The sequence below is a fragment of the Hemibagrus wyckioides genome, linkage group LG29 (genome assembly GCF_019097595.1).
Source record: "Hemibagrus wyckioides isolate EC202008001 linkage group LG29, SWU_Hwy_1.0, whole genome shotgun sequence".
Lineage (NCBI taxonomy): Eukaryota > Metazoa > Chordata > Actinopteri > Siluriformes > Bagridae > Hemibagrus > Hemibagrus wyckioides.
This window is the reverse complement of record NC_080738.1, coordinates 12,729,837-12,749,591: the sequence shown is the minus strand read 5'-3', so window position 1 is coordinate 12,749,591 and position 19,755 is coordinate 12,729,837. Positions and strand designations below refer to the sequence as shown.

At 36.2% G+C, this 19,755-nt stretch overlaps 1 protein-coding gene across 10 annotated transcripts in view; it reads left to right on the top strand.

Moving 5' to 3' along the window:
• The window catches only part of LOC131349118 (adhesion G protein-coupled receptor L3-like), a 296,639-nt gene that overhangs the window by 266,970 nt on the left and 9,914 nt on the right, over positions 1 to 19,755 (top strand). For 5 of the 10 annotated variants that reach the window (XM_058384514.1, XM_058384513.1, XM_058384512.1 and 2 more), the window contains 4 exons: positions 9,507 to 9,675; positions 11,709 to 11,834; positions 12,066 to 12,116; positions 17,157 to 17,253. In XM_058384514.1, coding sequence (XP_058240497.1) covers positions 9,507 to 9,675; positions 11,709 to 11,834; positions 12,066 to 12,116; positions 17,157 to 17,253 — 443 coding nt within the window. The remainder of the gene's footprint in view (positions 1 to 9,506; positions 9,676 to 11,708; positions 11,835 to 12,065; positions 12,117 to 17,156; positions 17,254 to 19,755) is intronic. The other 5 variants (XM_058384515.1, XM_058384522.1, XM_058384517.1 and 2 more) reach the window with 1 other exon arrangement.

Here is a 19,755-nt window from a genome sequence, read left to right as displayed (position 1 = left end):
GTTGTGAAAAGCTCGGCTCGATGGCTCAATTGTCCTCATCGCAGAGCTGCAGCTGAGCCGATCAGAAGTCTGGGTAATAAAGCACATTTGATCCACACACACTGAGGATTTGGATTTAATAAGCACAGCAGTTCTAGAGATGGCCAGTTGTGCTTCTCTCATTACTAAGCATTAAGTCGGATTACACGTGCCAATATGGGCCTCCAATTTGACAGAACGAGCCAAGATTAAGTCTCTTTTCATTGAGGTAATATTCAAGCCCAGGAATCGATGTAGCATCGTGATCCTACTGTACATACTGTCTCTATGAGGGATCCGTGATGCTACTTTATTGTCAAAGCACAGCTCAAACGAAACCTATAGAAAGATGAACCCTTTAAGAAAGAAGGACATTACGTGAGAAAATCTGTCATTAATTATGTGCGTCACTTCAAAATAGTAGTAGGCTAGCTAATAATTTAGAAAGGAAAAAGTGTACATAGCTATTTACATATATTCTAATAGATATTGTCCAGTTCAGAAATCTTTCACACAACAAAACGCTGACAATCTGTGAAAGAACTGTCTTTCGAAAGCCAGCTATGCGACATATATTTTTCTTTCTAGCTATATTTTGCAGGTCCTTACTGGCTAGTTTCATTTCTCCTAGATCTAGCATGCTAGCTAATTTTTTTGTAAAAAGTCTAGCTTATTAAGGACATTAACCTCAGACCTAGCTTGTTGGATATGTTTTCATCAGAAAAGAAACTAGGGCTAGGGCCTGCTAGCTGTGTTTTTCTCAGACCTAGCTTAGACCTAGGTCGTTGAATATGTTTCAGACATAGCTAACCATGTTTCCCTCAGAGCTAGCTTGCTGGAAATGTTTCCTCAGACCTATTTTGCTGGATATGTTTGTTTTTTCTTCTCGGACCTAGCTTGCTAGCTGTGATTTCCTCAGACCTAGCTTGCTAACTGTGTTGCTATCTTATCAACTACATTTAGCTCAGACCTAGCTTGTTGGAAATGTTTTCCTCAGACCTAGATTGCTAGCTTCGTTTTCCTCAGACCTAGCTTACTGGATATGTTTCTTCTCTGTCCTAGCCTGCTAGCTGTCTTTTCCTTAGACCTAGCTTGCTGGATATGTTTTTTCTCTGTCCTAGCCTGCTATCTGTGTTTTCCTCAGACCTAGCTTGCTGGACATGTTTTTTCTCTGTCCTAGCCTGCTAGCTGTCTTTTCCTTAGACCTAGCTTGCTGGATATGTTTTTTCTCTGTCCTAGCCTGCTATCTGTGTTTTCCTCAGACCTAGCTTGCTGGATATGTTTTTTCTCTGTCCTAGCCTGCTAGCTGTGTTTTCCTTAGACCTAGCTTGCTAGCTGTATTTTCCTCAGACCTTTCTTGCTAAATTTGTTTTTCTCAGACCTAACTTGCTTGCACCATTTCCCTCAGGTCTAGTTACATTCAGTCCAATTGATATCTACAGCTACATTTTTTTACTTCATGCCTACCTGCCTAGCTACATTCTCCTCAGAATTTCAGTCAAATCATACTGAACATGAAACTAGCAGGAAAGTTGGTATTTGGTATTTGTTACGGAAAGTAACATAGCAACATTATAGATCCAAGTATGAACCTTTAGTACTTCTTAAAGAACACAAATAACTCTTAGCTCTTATCTTAGCTTTTTTTTTTTTTAATTTAAGCTTATTAAAACACACTAAATGAACGAGTACATCAGAGGGACGGCTCATGTTGGACGTTTTGGGGGGAGAAAGTTAGGGAGGCCAGATTAAGATGGTTTGGACATGTTCAGAGGAGGGAGAGTGAGTATACTGGTAGGAGAATGTTGGACATGGAGCTACCAGGCAGGAGGCAAAGAGGATGGCCAAAGAGGAGGAATATGGATGTAATAAATGAGGATATGAAGCTAGTGTTGAAGATGCAGAAGATAGGGCTAGGTGGAGAGAGATGATTCGCTGTGGCCACCCCTGAAGGGAAAAGAAGACGAAGAAAACGAACACAGGAACACATGGTAGACAGTCCATAACTTAAGATCAAGAGCTATTAGGGTTGCTAACACATTCAGACTTAGCTTGCTAGCTACATTCACGGATATTGAGTCCAGATAAACAGCTATTTTTATTTTTTCTTAGTAACACAAGGTTGCTATCATTATTAGTGTATTCATATTAGCTAATGTTAGGTACATTTCCAACACACCCCCATTCTGAAAAATAATGCTTTATGAAATACAAGGCAATAATCAAGATGAATTTTTTATGATCTTTTTTTTTTTGCTCATTACCAATTATGACCCCAGATTTGAAAAGAAACCGTATCTGCGCAACTTATAGCTAGTTTTAATGTTCTGATTATTAGCCTTAATGTCATGTAATTGTTCACATCCCTAAAAGATATATAAAGTGGATCTCTGAAGAACATCTCATTCTCGAGCTCTAATAGGCTTTAAAGGCTGATGATTAGTTATTAGGATTCCGCTCGGCTGTAACACACACAGGTTCTGACAGGGCGTGAACTAATTTGTGCTTCCGAACCGATTCGATTGAGTTTGTTGTGAAACATGTTTTGTCTTGTCTCTCGGCTCGGGCTGTGTCATGCTTCATTGTGCATGAGGTTTTTTGTCTATTGTGTTTCTGCATGAGTCAGTTTGATTTATGCCTATTTCACTGTCACTGCTCAGCGTTCTTACTATGTCTTTTTTTTGTGTGTGTGTGTGCTTTTCTTTCTAGTCTTTGCGTTTTTCTCTTTCTTTTTGCCTTTCAGCTCCTAGAAATATGACGGCTGTGTTATAGACCGGACCGGATTGTCATGAAGTGGCTTCGGTCTTAACGCATTTTTAAAAAAGTCCCTGTTCCTTATTTTTTTTTTTTTTGTGCCCTTTCTTGTGTCCATTATCCAGACCCTACATCTTGCAAAATCAATACCCAGTCTTTTTCATCCCAGACCCCCCCACCCCCCGCCTTTTTTTTTTCGTTACGAATTGTTTTCCATTCTCTGACTCTGCACCAGATAGCGAGCGTATTGTCTTAAAGAATAAAGCGCACACGAATAAAGCTGTCCATTCAGAGCGTTCCTTTCAGGCATTGAGATGCAGCGAGTGTCTAACCAGCCCTCTATCTAACGAGATCTCCAGCTCGATTTGCCAGGGGTGAGGCTAATGAGAAGTCGCCGTCTTCAAAAAAAAAAAAAAAAACGCAAAGCAGTTTGATAATTACTGCTGAACTGCCTGGAAGACTGATCTCACATTCACACCACACTTTCCATTATTTTTTTTTTTTTCTCTCCAAAACTATCAGCAGCTTAACTGCAGGTGCGAAAAGCCTCTTTTTTGATTTCTATTTCTCCACCTCTTTTTCTGCCTTTTTTTTTTCCCCGTCTAACTCAATTACTGCAGGCATTCGAATGCAGATTTGCTCAATCTAGGCATCGTGAAATTGTGGGTATAAATTGCCTCAAATTTGCTTTAATCGTTTTAAACACGTTTTGAGACACTCGTGTGGTAATTCGCTTTGATTTTTCATATTTAACCCAGACTATTAGCCCAGTGGCGGTACTACCTGAGAGAGAAGGAGTAGTTTAGGCGTTATTATTCATAAGCTGTAGAGCCACAAGCTCTTATTTGCTTAAACGCCCAGCAGGAAGACTTCTTAAAGTATTAGATGATGACTTTCAAATTCAATTAAACTTCATATGCAGCTTCTGGATTTTTTTTTCCCCTCTGAAAAACCCCATGTTAGTGTGTGTGTGTGTGTGTGTGTGTGTATTTTTAAATATGCATGTCTTTGAAAACAGTGATTTCTAATAGTGGGTGTGTGTACGGATGTGTATGTTTAAATGTGTGTTTGTGTGTCTATGAATATACAGTAACACCTCACACATCCGCGAGGTTACGTTCCAGGATCCATCGCGAATGACGAGGTTTCGCGGATGTGCGGTGGAGTCACTACGAATGCTAATACTGTACTGTAAATACTAATTTTTAGAGTTTAAACCATAAATATGACCCCAGTCATGCTCGCAAAACATTTTAATTTCATTTAATACATTACCCTTATAAAAGTAATAAATCTTTGACGTGAAAATAGAGTAGAGTATCGCCTGTATAAAAAAACCAAGGGGAAAAATCACTGCGTGTTGAACCGAGTACAAGGTGCGGGGAGATGAACCGCGACATCACGCATACAAAGCATCGTAGCTACCAGCCAATCAGCAGCTAGGTAAAACTGTTAATGCTCTGTGATTGGCTACTTCCAACCCTTCCCGCAAATAGTGTGTCGTTAATAGCTGTACTGTACGTGTGTGATATCAGTGACATTCGATATCATTAAAATAACATTTATATTTTATTTATATTGATATTTTGTTGATTTTACTTTTATATTTATATTACTAAAGTAATAAACTACATTTTTCTTAATAATTTTGCATTAAAAAGCATGAAAATGTATAAATGGCCAAGAACACTTTTGCGAGGAATTCGTGGGTCTGCGAAAAATTCACCGATGCAAATTAGTTACGTTCCAATGAAAATTTCGCGGATCAGTGCAGTTGCGAATCGTGATATCTGCGAGGTATTCCTGTACATGCATCTGAAAACAGAAATTTCTAATAGCCGTTACAGTTATTGCTAAATAATTAGCGATATCTGTAACGATCTGTCACTCAGAGAAAACAAGCCAATGGATGCAAGAAGTAGCCCTGCATTACATAACTTTAATACACCCATGAAAGGACGCCACTTCTTCATTACCTCCAGGGAAGAATGAGATCTAAGCTTGCCTATGAAGTGACTTGCCAGAATTCGGAGATGAGACATAAGACTTTCCACACACACTTCTCTTACAGTATATCTCGTGTCCATGTGCTGATAATGAGCAAGATTACCTTGACATTTGCGAGCGGTCTTGTTTTTTAGGCTTCATAAACGCTGCCTCGAGGAATTTTGCGTATTAGCGTGTTGTTGGGAAAGCCAGGAAATAAGACCAACCTTCGATATTATTATCGGAAAATATTCACCGACTGTCAGGCGTAATGAAGCGGAGTTGCCTGATGACAATTATTTGCCAATAATAGACATCCTGGAGTGTTTTATATCTCAACGATCGCTCGTTTCTCTTCAGATCTTTTAATAAATTGTGTGTGTTTTCTTTTAGAGTTGAACTTAATGTCCACAAAACGAGTTTGTTATCCTGTTATCGCTTACATTATAGCAGCTATAAACTCTCAGGTCTCTGTACCGTGGCAGGAAAGCAACCGTTACACAAAGAGCTGACACTAAAAGCTTCTCTGTTAAACAACAGCACATTTTTTAATATTTTAGCCTTAGAGTTGTTGCTATAGAAACAATAACAAGCGCATTAGATCAGTCACATTAACATGAAAATATTACGAACATATTGTCAGAGCTGTTGTTCTAAATCTGACCAATCAGATTGGAGAATTGGTATAAATACCTTTATTTCTCGCTCCCATTCCACACTACTCTCACACTAGCATACTACCGCAGACCAAGGGTCAATACACACAATTCTCTCGTTCTCTCTCTCTCTCTCTTTTTCTTTTTTTTCCAGTAGCGCGGGTATTCAGGGGCTAGTCAGGCTGATGAAGTATCCTTCCCTGCAGGTCATTAAGACAGACCCAGCAAAATGATGCTTAATGGCCTCCTCACTAATTCCATAAATCATTTATTTGGCTCAGCACCTGCACAAGCTATTAAACACCAATGTTAGAACGTGTGTGTGTGTGAATATGTGTGTGTGTGTGTGGGGCTCATTGCCGCCAGCAATGGCAATAGGCCTCTCTCTATTCTTACTATATTTCTGGTCAGGGATTGTGCAGTAACCCTCTCAACATACTTTAACACAACTGTCTCACTTTTTTTTTGGTGAGAGCTATAACACACTGATAAGAGGAGGAGAGTATAACACACTTTCACCTGCCTGTCTCACTCTCTGTTCGTGCAAAGAAGATGCTCTCATACACCCAGAAGTGTGAGATGAAGTACAACGGTCTCAGTCTGTTCATCATGTTACACATGAGAGATATCTGATCTTCCTCTCTCACATGATATCAGAGCTTCAGTAACCTGCAACCTGTCTCACTCGCTATTAGAGATTTCAAAATCACCTCTCTGTTTCTCTATTTGTGGGGCTTACGTGTATTGATATCTGTGTACCAGAGTATGAGTGATAACCCGCCTGTCTCACCCTCCTCTAACTACAACGCATCTGTCTTCAACCTGTGATTCATTAAAGCTGAAACACACCCGTCTCACCCTCTGTGCTGAATGACACACAACACTATAGCATACCTGTCTCAGTGTATATCAGGATGTGTGTAACACAGACAGCGTTATTAATACATCTGTCTCATTCTCAAGCGGAGCCTAACGAGGTGGAACACATCTGTCTTGCTTATATGCACATCTGTGTGACTGAAAATGAGCTATATTTCACCTGTCTGACTCTCTAGTACCACCGACATAGCTATAGCTATATATTTCACTTATATAGCTATATATTTTAAACAGGACAGTAAGAGCTGTCTCACCCTTTACAAACAGGACAGTAAGAGCTGTCTCACTTCCTATAAACAGGAGAGGACAGAGCTGTCTCACCTTTTACAAACAGGACAGTAAGATCTGTCTCACTTTTTGCAAACAAGACAGTAAGAGCTGTCTCACTTCCTATAAACAGGAGAGGACAGAGCTGTCTCACCTTTTACAAACAGGACAGTAAGATCTGTCTCACTTTTTGCAAACAAGACAGTAAGAGCTGTCTCACCTTTTACAAACAGGACAGTAAGATCTGTCTCACTTCCTCCAAACAGAACAGTAAGCACTGTCTCACTCTGCAAACAGGACATTAAGAGCTGTCTCACTCTCTACAAACAGGACAGCGAGATCTGTCTCATCCTCAATATGCATGAAAATAAGAGCTGTCTCACTTTACAAACAGGACATTAAGAACTGTCTTACTCTCTACAAACAGGACAGCGAGATTTGCCTCAACCTCAGTAGGCATGAAAATGAGAGCTGTCTCACTCTCTACAAACAGGACAGCGAGATCTGTCTCACCCTCAGGATGCATGAAAATGAGAGCTGTCTCACTCTCTACAAACAGGACAGCGAGATCTGTCTCACCCTCAGGATGCATGAAAATGAGAGCTGTCTCACTCTACAAACAGGACAGCGAGATCTGTCTCACCCTCAGGATGCATGAAAATGAGAGCTGTCTCACTCTACAAACAGGACAGCGAGATCTGTCTCACCCTCAACGTAGATGAAAATGAGCGCTGTCTCACTCTGTTAGAGCTTCTGCATGTGAACGCTTGTGAATTATACTTCCTCCATCCCTTAATTATAACTATCCAGTGTTTATTTCCTCCTACTTGTTTTTTTTTCACTACCCACGATTCACAGCCTAATTATCTCAACTCTTTAAGTGCTTACGCACTGTGCTCTTTTTTTACCCCTCCCCTTTCTTTAGTTCCTTCTCATCATTCTCCCTTTCTTTTCTTTTTCTTCTCTTATACCCATTTTTTTTTTTTATCGGGAAATGAAGTAAGCATGACCTGTTCTTCATTTTCTTCATCTTATCCCCCGAAGATGAAAATAACCCTGGGCTTCCTGTCGTCAGGCTCTCGTCTCATTCAGAGCGCAATATGGAGGCCTGTCAATCAAGCTGAGAGCTCTCCGTTCTCATTTCCCACATATTTGCCACCTCCCTCCACTCGTTTTCATAACTTTCCACAGTACGAGACACCACAGCTAAAGCAATCATCCACCCTACATCATCACCCACTCCGACTTCTTCTCACCCCTTTACACAGCACTATTAATATCACTGACTTTATAAATGACTAAATGAAATGGCAGCAGTCCAGGACAAGGACACATTCATACTCATGTTTATATATATATATATATATTTAAAGCCATTTATAACATCCTTTTAATCCCACTGCTGCTGAATTCCCGATTCTGATTGGCCAGAATATCCATTTATCAGACACTCAAGACAAACACACAGGTTTATATTAATATATTAGCGTTTCCATGGTAACAGCTTACCTTAAACCTAGGGATGTGTTTAATTGCTGATTTTGATTTTGGAGAAGTTTTCTGTAAGAAGATTTTCAGAAGGAAGCTTTCCAGTATCGGTCCTTCATAACCGTCCGAAGCAAAGCTGTAACTTTATGCAAGCCAACTGCTGTCCTGATCACCGTCAGGGTGCCGATATTTTTTCATGGCCGTATCGCGCCATCATTTTCCTATGGTAGCGTTTTATGCAGTGTTAGGTATTCGTGTAGTGTTTTATTCCTCACATATATCTACATAATGCCTTTTTCGTCGAAAACCTATATTCACGCTGTCAAAATTCGCAATCGCAATCCGTTGCAGTCGCATTTCTAACAAGTCTCTCTGCGACGCAGAGATCCTCACGCTGGTGAAGCTCACACAACTGTCACACCCATGTGCAAAAAAGATGTGAAAGAAGTGATACATATCCATGTGTGTGTTTAAAATAGACGATTTCCCCAAATCCTTCATGAGGCTTGAAAATCTACCTGGAAAGTTCTGGAAAGAATGTTTTTTTTTGTCTGTATGAATTCTGTAATTGGTCTTGTGTGTGTGTGTGTGTGTGTGTGTGTGGGTGTGAGAGAGAGAAAGAGAGAGAGAGAGTCACTGGCAGCTGTACATCACTGCTACTGAAACACTTTCACACAGAGAACAGGCGTTCAATCAGAGCTGGCCAGCATCAGCATCTAGCTTTGATTACTCTCTCTCTCTCTCTCTCTCTCTCTCTCTCTCTCTCTCTGCCTTTTCATTCGTTATTTTATCTCTTTCACATTCATTCCTTTCCCCCTTTTTTCTTCTTTCTAACTCCGACCCGTCTCTGTTTAACAGAGAGACAGCGAGTGCCACAATAACAGGACAAAGTGTCCATGGTGAAGTGTAAATGATGCTAGTCGCCATGACACTTTTATTGCTTGCAGTCAGCCTTTACTTTGTTTAAAAGTCACCCAAACTTTTTTTTTTTCTTTTTCTTTTTTCCTTTTCCTTTACTTCTTACTTCCTCAGGTATATGAAATCTACCCAGCTTATACTTATAGTCATATGGAATTCAGTTCCATTCAGCCAGATTGCTCTTTTGGCTCATTTTTATTTTTAAAGAAGTCATCTGGTTTCTGTATTGCATAATAAATTGCTTGACCTGACATTTCTGAAGAAAGAAAGAAAGAAAGAAAGAAAGAAAGAAAGAAAGAAAGTCTGAGAAGTGCTTACACTTTTACCCTCATCAAGGAATTTTATAAATATGCAAATAGGAAACACTCGCAACCTTACACACCTTGTCTGTTTCTCCTTGTAAACCGGTGCTGCATGCTGTGCATTTGATATTAGAAACCTGGTGGCCTTCAGACTAAATTATGAAAAAGAAGTGACACACTAAATGTGCTAGGAACTGCACTAGAGAATACTATAATATATGGTGTGTGTGTGTTTCAGATCGTGGGTGATCGGTGCGATCGCTCTGCTGTGTTTGCTGGGTCTGACCTGGGCTTTCGGTCTCATGTACGTCAACGAAAACACGGTCATAATGGCCTACCTGTTCACCATCTTCAACTCGCTGCAGGGCATGTTCATCTTCATCTTCCACTGCGTGCTACAGAAAAAGGTAACAAGCTCTTTATCTGATCGGAAACAGCGCAGCAGACACTACTCGGATGACCACTATTGGAATTTGATGCTAATCAGGCAGGAAAAAAATCTCTAGTTAGATATTGATCAGACTCTAGAATGATTTTGTAAGTAATGTTACAGTGTGTATGAGAAATGCACAGTGAAATGCATCTCAATTGTCTGTGTAAATGAAATAAAATAAAAGAGAGAGAAAAAATGTGATTAAATATATAATTACAACAAAAAATAGAAAGTCTGCAAAAAATAGAAAATCTAGAAAATATTTTACAAATGTAAATGTTTTTTTTATTAATTTCTTCCAAGTTTTTCCCCTTTTGTTTGTGCAGGTCATTTTTATTTTTCAGTTTTCAGCTGTCTGGGTCATAACAGCAGAACAATAATAGAATAAAAGTAGTTGCACTAAGAAAAAATTGAAATACTATTAAACCTACAAGCAATGAAAAAGAAATTAGAAAATATTTTACAAATACTACAAATAAATAATAATGTATATATTTTTCTTTCTTTTTTTTCTAAATATTTTTTTTTCCTTTGCTTGTACACTTAATTTTCTATTTTTATTTATTTTTATTTTCAACTTTTCAGCTGTCTGGGCCATAAAAATAGAATAAAAGTAGTTGTATTTAAAAGTAGAAATAGTTCTCTTCAGACAAAAGGAAGAATATCTAGAAAATATTTTACAAATTTAGGAAATTATAATATATTTGTTTATATTAATATATTTTTCCTTTTTTAAAGCTTTTTAAAGATTATTATTTTTATCAGCTGTCTGTGTCATAAAAATAGAATAAAAGTAGTTAGAAAATAATAAATCATTAACTCTGCAAGCAACAGGAATAATATCTAGAAAATATTGATCAAATATAATAAATAATAGAATAATTGATTATTTATTTATATAATATTCATGTAATATTTTTGTTGATCTTCCAAAATATATTCCCTTTGCTTGTACAGGTAATTCTATTTTTCCTCTTAAAAAAATCTATAAAAATAGAATAAACGTAGTGCAATAACAAATAGAAATAGAATGAATTGTACACTAATTGTACACTAAATTGTAAAATATATCTAGAACAAATATTTAAAAAATGTAATTAAATAATAAATGATAAAAAATATATTTCTTTCTTTTTCCTAGATATTTTTTTTTCTCTTTGTACAGGTAATTCTTTGTCTATTTTTATTGCAGCATTTTTCCCATTATTTTAATCTCCTTTTTCCGTTAAAGCATACAGTGCAGGTCCAACAGGATTTCAACAACCATATAGAGGTGCAAATCTTTTGACCTGGCAGTTTCGCTTTGCCCTTTCTAAATTATCCGGAAGCTTTGCTATTTGCTCAAGAATTCTCTGCTGAGCAAGAAACCAGAAGAATTTATTTTCCCTCTGAAACGCAACTCAACTTATATCTCTCAACCAAATCTTTCCCTTTTAAAATTTTGCCTTTGCTCTTAAATGATGTTTGCTAAAATCAACCTTCAAATCCTTCTAGACTTTTTGTTTATTATTTGTATTATTTTTGTTATTTTAATACGATATGTCTCTCTATTCCGACACTGTATTTATAGAACGTATCTGTCTCACCGTCTCTCAGCACATTGTGTAAAACTGACAGAGTTACTAAAACATCTGTCTCGTACACTAGTGGTGCCTATGGAGATCACAGGAACACATCTGTCTTGCTTTTTAAGCACATCTGTAGAGCTGAGAAAGAGCTATAACATGTAACATTGCCTGTTTTTCTCACCTGCTTATAGGTCCATGTTAAAAACTCTTCCTTATCCCACACTTTTTGCAGATTTCTGTTATTTTTTAACATAAGTCAAGTAACGTATTGACGTGAACAGGATATACAATTAAACCGGGTTGGTTCTGTAGTTTTACGCGCTAGTAACCTCTGTCAAAATAAATTCCAGGCAAGTGTGTGCTTTCTAAGCACAGCATATTTCCTATTATTATAAAAAAATCTGTAAAATGCCACTCACATGTTTGTGTGTGTGTGTAGGTGCGTAAGGAGTATGGCAAGTGTTTGCGGACTCACTGCTACGGCGGCAAGAGCGTGGATTCCTCTATGGGCTCGAGCAAAAGCTCAGGCTCCCGTGCACCTGGTCGCTATTCCTCTAGCTCGCAGGTAGAGGGCATGACATTGACACACACACACACACACACACACACACAGTGTACAGAAAGTCCTGTCTAACCAACACATCTTTAACTGTTCCTCACATGCATGACCTTCATAGTTGTTCAACGCTGTTATTTGTGTTTTCTCTTTGTGTTTTCTCTTTCTCCTCTCTCTCTCTCTCTCTCTCTCTCTCTCTTACTATCTGTCTCTCTTTCTCTCTGTCTCTCTCATCACAAGGTCCACCACCAGCCTTGTATGACAAACTGCTCACAGTTACAGTATGAACAAGTAATTATCTGCTCTCTAATATTCTACATCCAATTCATTACTGGTGCTTTTCTCTGCTGTCCCTGAGCAGCAGTGCAATATTACCGATACGCGCTACATATTCCAAACTGTATTAGACGCTCAAGGCAAGCATAAATGAGTTCGATCTCATGCTTGATTGCTGTTCTACTTGCTTTCTTATAGTGCACAACACAAGAATCTGCATGATTAGCACTGTCTTCCATGCCTGTGTGTGTGTGTGTGTGTGTGTGTGTGTGTGTGTGCGCGGATGCTCGGTGATGCAACGCAGTGCTGAGGTGTCTCACCTTAATTGCATGCGATGGGAATTGGTCGTTATGGAAGCCACATTCGCAGAATGAATACATGCTTAATAATACACACTTCATTTAAAGGAACAGTGCGCTGAAAAAATTATGAAATTTACACGATTTTTCCTAAAATGTCATCATTCTTCCAAAAGGTTCAGTATCCTTATTTTGTTTTGCCCTGAAGCTATGGCGTTAATTGATGACTTTCTTATCTGAAATGCTTTCTGTAAACAAACACACCCAACTTTTTAGACTCTCGCTGATTCAAGCTGCACCATTAAGTAATGAATTAAAAAACTTGCTGTTATAGGAAATGAATCAATGATGGGTTATATAATCATATAACAAAATAATTTATCATAAATGATGTGGAACCTGAATAACATTACTTCCTGTTATCGCTTTTATTATAATAGCCAACCTTTCATTCTTTTTTTTCCGCTATCTTTGCTAAAAGACAAAGAAAAAAAAAAGATCTGTTGCTGAGAAACTGGAAAGGCTTCATCCAGAATTTCCCATTGTTTGAAAACCTGAAGGCTGTGTCGCAATCAGCTTCCTTGCTTCCAAGGCCATGAATCAGTATATCATGTACACATGGTAGGGCACTAGTAAGGACCATGGCTCAATAAACTTTGGGACACTAAGGATTCAATTTCGAGCACCATGATCACGTACGACTTCTGTTGTAAATCATCACCACTGGCATTTAACGACAACTGTCCAGGCAGGATCGTAGGCTAGCTAGTGGATTTTTAAAAAAAAATAACACACAATGAATATGTCAATGATAGCTTACATTTGTAATTTGTTCAAATTAATATTGATAAACAAATATTTAAAAAAGGAAAAAAAAATAAATGATAAATATATATATATATATATATATATACATATATAAAAGGAGATTAAAATAATGAAGAAAAAAAATGCTTCAGTAAAAACAGAAAAATCATTTCCAGTAGAAAGAGAAAAAAAAAAAAAAAAATATATATATATATATATATATATATATATATATATATATATATATATATATATATATATATATATATTTTTTTTTTTTTTTTTTCTCTCTTTCTACTGGAAATGATTTTTCTGTTTTTACTGAAGCATTTTTTTTTTCATTATTTTAATCTCCTTTTACCACTAAACCATACAGTGTAGGTCCAGCAAATCTTTTGACCTAGGCTAGCTAGTAGAAAACACAATAAATATGCCAAATAATACCTTACATTTGTAATTTCAAATCAAATTAATATCGATAAAATAAAACAAATATTTTCAAAATCTAATAAAATAAATGATAAAATATTATCTTTATTTATTTATTTTTATTTTTATATATTAATGATTTAATATTGTTTCTTCTTTCTTTCCTTTTTCTTTCTTTTTCTTTCTTTTTTTTATTTCTCTTACTACACATAATTCTTTTTCTATTTTTATTGCAGCACTTTTTTCCATTATTTTAATCTCCTTTTACCGTTAATGCATACAGTGTAGGTCCTCAACAACCACATAGAGGTGCAAATCTTTTGACCTAGTCTAGCTAGTAGAATTTTTAAAAAACATTATTCAACACTTAATCAACATAATGCATAGGTCAGCAATAGTGTACATTTGTAATTTGCTCGAATTAATATTGATGAAATAAAACAATATTTTCTGACCAATGAGAGCGGAGAATTCAACAGCAGTGAAGTGTAAACTTCTGTAATATTTAAAAAATAAATAAATGTCATTTATTCCTGCTTGATTTGTCTGATAGACTTGACTACACTATAGGATCCTGGTTGTTTATATAGTGTAGTAAATCTCCAATTATATGGATTTCGGAAAGCGTTACGAAATTCCCTTGACGTGGAAGAATCCTATATAAAATCACCATATACAGATTAATGAGTCTCTGTGGTTGTTCCTCTGATACTAGAGCAGCTCACATGTGCTGAGATGACTCCGGATACAGCGTTTCTCAGGCATAGTCATACGGCTCAGGCTCAGGATAACCCCGCCTATATGTAAATATAACTATGTAAATCATACTCCCAAACGCACATGCATATACGTGTCAAAAAGCGTGTGAACCTGATTCGCGACTCAGGCCCCGCTCTGATAGTCCGGTGCGTGTGTCTGTGTAAATGTCAGTAAGATGAGTAATGTAGGCTGGATGATTGCATCCTCTGAATTCCAGCGTCTCCTTGTGAGCAGTGATGGATGGCAGAGCGACTGGGTCCACAGCAGTATTTTAATCTTTAACCTGCCTGAGAAAAATTTATTCCCCTCATCACAGAGCGGGAGACGACTTTGGCTTTACGTCTCATTCGAATAAACACGCGAAAGGAATCGATAGCAACGAAGACTTACGATACTCGCTGCAACGGACGATATGAAATCGGTTGCGATTGTTATAACAATGCCTTTATTTTTCTATTTAATACATTTAGATAACAATTTCCATACAGAATATATACTGGATACAGTGCTGGATTTAATAAACGTATCATGATGCATTATAATTGTGGGTTATAGTGGATTCCTAGGACATGCGATCTAGCATTTTAGTACTTGTGGTAATTAGTAAATGATATGATAAAGATTATTTAGCATTGACTTGAATGATTAACAGTAATATGTCTAATCAGTCCATCAATCTATAGTATAACCTTTATATATAAATCAGTACAGGTGTACAGTAGTTTCAAAAGGCCAAATATATAATGACATCTATTACATAATGTATTCATAACATATTATGAACATTGTTATAATAATTTTTGACAAGACATTACAGCTTGTCGCATTGTTTGAAATCTAATTTGTTTCTAAAATGTCAGTGCACTAAATGTATAACAAATTTTATTGGCTTTATTACTTCTCATAACGCACAATTAAAATGGGGCTTGGTGTGTTATAAGCAGTAATTAAAGATAGCTACAAAGTCTAATGCATGTTCATAAATAGTTATAACAAGGTGTATCGTTCCTTAAAAGGCATTCTAGTGTAATATGATCATGTTCACAGTTCATTATAGATACGAACCTCATTATAACATTAGCATTTACAAAATCCTTATGAACCCTTATGATATTATGCATTATAAATGGTCATAAGAACTCTAGACAACCTATGCTTCTAATGCACCACAACACAGGCTCTGTATTATAAATTTATAGTCCCAGAGTGTACTGTATAACATTATAACATTACAGTCTACAGAATCCCTATGACCAGATATTGTGCATTATAAATGTTCATAAGAACACTAAAGACCGTAGTCCTCTAATGCACTACAACACAGGCTCAGTATTATGCATTATGTATTCAGTAAATATACTATACCTAAGTGTGATACAGTGCATAATAAATTAGGGTCTACCGAATTACTATGAACAGATATTATGCATTATAAATGGTCATAAGAACACTGGATAACCTAGTCTTCTAATGCACTATAGCACAGGCACAGTATTACAAATCGCAGTACATATACTTTACCAGAGTGTGAAGCAGTGTGTTACAACATTAGAGTGTACAAAATACTGATATTATAATGCTTTATGTAACCTAACATTATGAAATTATAAGGAGTTATGAATGCTACATAGAAGCATTTACATATAGACTTCTGCCTGACATTCCAAAGTACTGTGGAAAGTATTACATATCAGATGTACAGTGATAAAAATGAACTTATTTTTAATTACCAAATAATTTTTATTTTTTTAATTGTGCATTAATAAATGCTATAAGATAAATTATTAAACATTTACCTATAAATCAGCCATCATTATTAATTACAGAATAATTATTTATGGCTAAATTAAATAATTATGCAATATTTTTATAGATGACGTCTACTAATTAATTATCTTTATACGATATATAAACATTACTATATTTGTTATATACTATATAAACATTAACATTCCCTATTTGGACCATAACTACAAATTTGTGGATGCACTTTTTTTTTTTAATTTGTGATAAACGTTTTATTGCAGCAAAATTTTGATTTTAATACTCTAGATTTATGAGTATAAAGAAATAATTATTAGTGGGTTTATTGATTTTGAAGTTTCTTTGACTTCTTTGAAACAGTGGAAATAAAAATATACAAATATCAGGTCTTCATTTTCCCTGAAAATAAAATAAATAAAATAAAATAAAATAAATTAATTAATTAAAATAAATGAAAATAAAATAAAATAAAATAAATGAAAATAAATCAAAATAAATAAATAAAAATAAATAAATAAAAATAAATAAATAAATAAATAAATGTTTATTTCATCGTGCTAGAAATGGCTATTCTGAAGTTCTCTAGAATCCAATGCTGTAGCTTCAATGCAGTGGAATTGTTTCATCTGTATTCATCCATCATCACACTATCGGGTCATTACCCGCAGCTTTGACTGCATGAAAAAGCACTATAGAGATGAAAATGTTTGTTTCCTAGAAACCAGTTCCTTCAATAAGCACTGTATTAGTGTAGCTGTGTCTCTACCACGCATGATGGCTACCACAAACTATTTGCTTGCCTTCAGCAATGCACCTGAATGCTTTTTCTGTTCATTTCCTTGAATTAAACCAGCTGCTTGACTCACAATAGCGCATCATGGGATAACGTGTGGAGTAATTAGTCATTGCTAGCTGGAGACGGACAATACTGCTGACCCGATGACCTGATGATATATGTGTGTGTGTGTGTGTGTGTTTGTGTGTGTGTGTTCGGCAGAGTCGGATTCGTCGGATGTGGAACGATACGGTGAGGAAGCAGTCGGAATCATCCTTCATCACTGGCGACATCAACAGCTCTGCTACCATCAACAGAGGTACACAACTTCGTGTAGATTTATCAAGCTCCATATGAAATCCGTTTATTTGTTTGCAGGAGCGTTTACAAAAGAAACGTGGCGGTCGTGAACATCCAGTTCATTCATGTACTGCAACAGCTCATTAACGGAAATCTCGGATGATCAGCGGCAAATCTGATAACAGGCGACGAGATGCTACAATTTTGTACACGGGTTTGGCAATCAAGCTGAAATCACTTGTTTATTTCAATCACACATAATTAGACTTTCATGACGGTTTAACGAAAGTTGTTTGGCATTGATAAATGAAGTCATTTGATGAAATATTAATAAATGGAAAGAAATAATACTAGCCATACAATTGGCCTTGATTTGACTGAAGGACAAAACGAGCCGTTCTTTTTCTGTTTAGTCAGCATTTTTTGTGCATCACTACATTCAGATGAGTCATGAAGGCTCTCGGTCATTTAATTTAATTTGTTACCTAATCGTCATTCATTGACGTACACACAAGTATTAAAAGATATTAGAGTCAACAAAGCATTTGCTGGAATTTTTTAGTTTGTTTTTGGACTAAAAAAGATTCAAAACCAGGCCCAGTATTAGAAATGGGCCTGTTGCTCCTAACTCCACACCCTGTTAGGATAAATTGATTTGTCATACTTCTCAAATACCCCACATGCCCCACATGTTATTGCACCCATGTGCACTTGTAGAAGAAGGGCACAGTTGCTTGTTTTTAAATCCCAGCTCAAGCTTCAGTCACAGGGGAAAGTGAACCTAGTATACACTTAAGTGTCATTTAAGATATATAATTGGTCCTAAAAGACGGCTGTTGGTATGGCTCGTACACGGGGAATGGTTTTCCTCTGTTGACGCCGGAAATTTCTATGGCTTCTAAAGCAGCAGAGGTCAGAGGGTTGAATGGCAGTTTAAAACGTTTTCTTTCTGTGGTATCCAGAAAGCACTTAGAGAGAGAGAGAGAGAGAGAGAGAGAGAGAACCTTTATACTGTGATATTGTGCAATGACCATGAAAGAAAAAAAAATCTTTACTTACTCATTAATTGTTTATTTTAAATTCATTATTTTTTTCTGTATATTTATTTATTTACTTATTTATATTTGTTTATTTGTTTGTTTAGCCATTTATTTACTTACTTATTTCATTACCCTTTCATTTATTTACTTATCAATTTGCGTATTTATTTGTTCGTTCCTTCATTTCATTATTTTCCATCTGTATTATTTTGGCTCCAACGCTGAAGATGATCATTTATTAACCGTGTATTAATTAATAAACAATTACAAACTTATCTTGTAGCATGTACACCGCATAAGCAGTTTTAAACAAGCAGCAGTCCTAATAACCTCGAGCATTAAATAAAACTATATTTTCAGGCATTAATTTATGCTTACACCCAACCATTATTGTCTTTTTTTTCCATCTCCTGAAATATTTAGAACCGTGTTAACCATTCATAAAGCAATATCCTTAAAAGACTTATAGATGGAAGGTGCATCATTCATGAGCTTTAGTACATATTCAACATAAAATATTGAATGTTGCAAGGCGAGCACGTTTTATGAATTTAGAAAAGCCTTATTTTATTTACGCACCAACTTCTCGAGCTCGCCAACTTTCTTGAGATATTTCTTGAGATATATATATATTTTTTCCCCCCCTCGAACTTAAAATCTGAGATTGACAGCATGACGAAGATTTCCTGGCAGACCGAAAAGAATCTGAAATAATAATAAAACATAATAGACTTACTGACATGATGACAGCATTCCACACTGAAGAGCAAAACCTACCCTGCATTACTAATACATACAAGGTATTGCGTCGCTAATCATACTCGATACTGATTGTGTATCGCATTTCGTATTATTTCACTGTTCTCTGGCTCACTAAAGGCAAATGAAATGCAGTTACAGTGATTGCTTTCACTGGTCAACTCCTAAAAAGCAAACCCCTACTCTTCTTTTTTGTTTCATTAACCCTTTTTAGCAGTACGCTGGAACGTGGAATGGAAATCGACTTTTCAGTCATTTCTATTGAGTAAAAACAAATGAATTATTTTATTGCCGTTGCATCTCTGATAGAAAATGAGGCAGGCTTTCAGTGTGAGACGTGTGTGATAACATTACACGGAATTTTAGTGGTTGAAGATACCTACAAATTTTTAGATGCTTATAAACAAGCACTCGGGGCATCACCGAGAGCAGGAATGGGGTTGATATCAGCATTTATTTTGAAGATAGAAACATTTGTGTGGAAAGAAATGACCGAATATATATTTCCTCTAGTAAAAACAGAAAGACTACAAATTCTTAAAGTCTACTTTCATATTAACCTCCGCTGTGGAGTGTGGCCTGACAAAAACATTCAATGCTGAAGATAAGCACGAATTAATAAACAATTATTTCTGCATTCAATATGTCGTGGCATATATACCATATAAGCAGTTATAAATAAGCAGCAGTCATAATAACCTCAAGCATTAATAAAACTATAT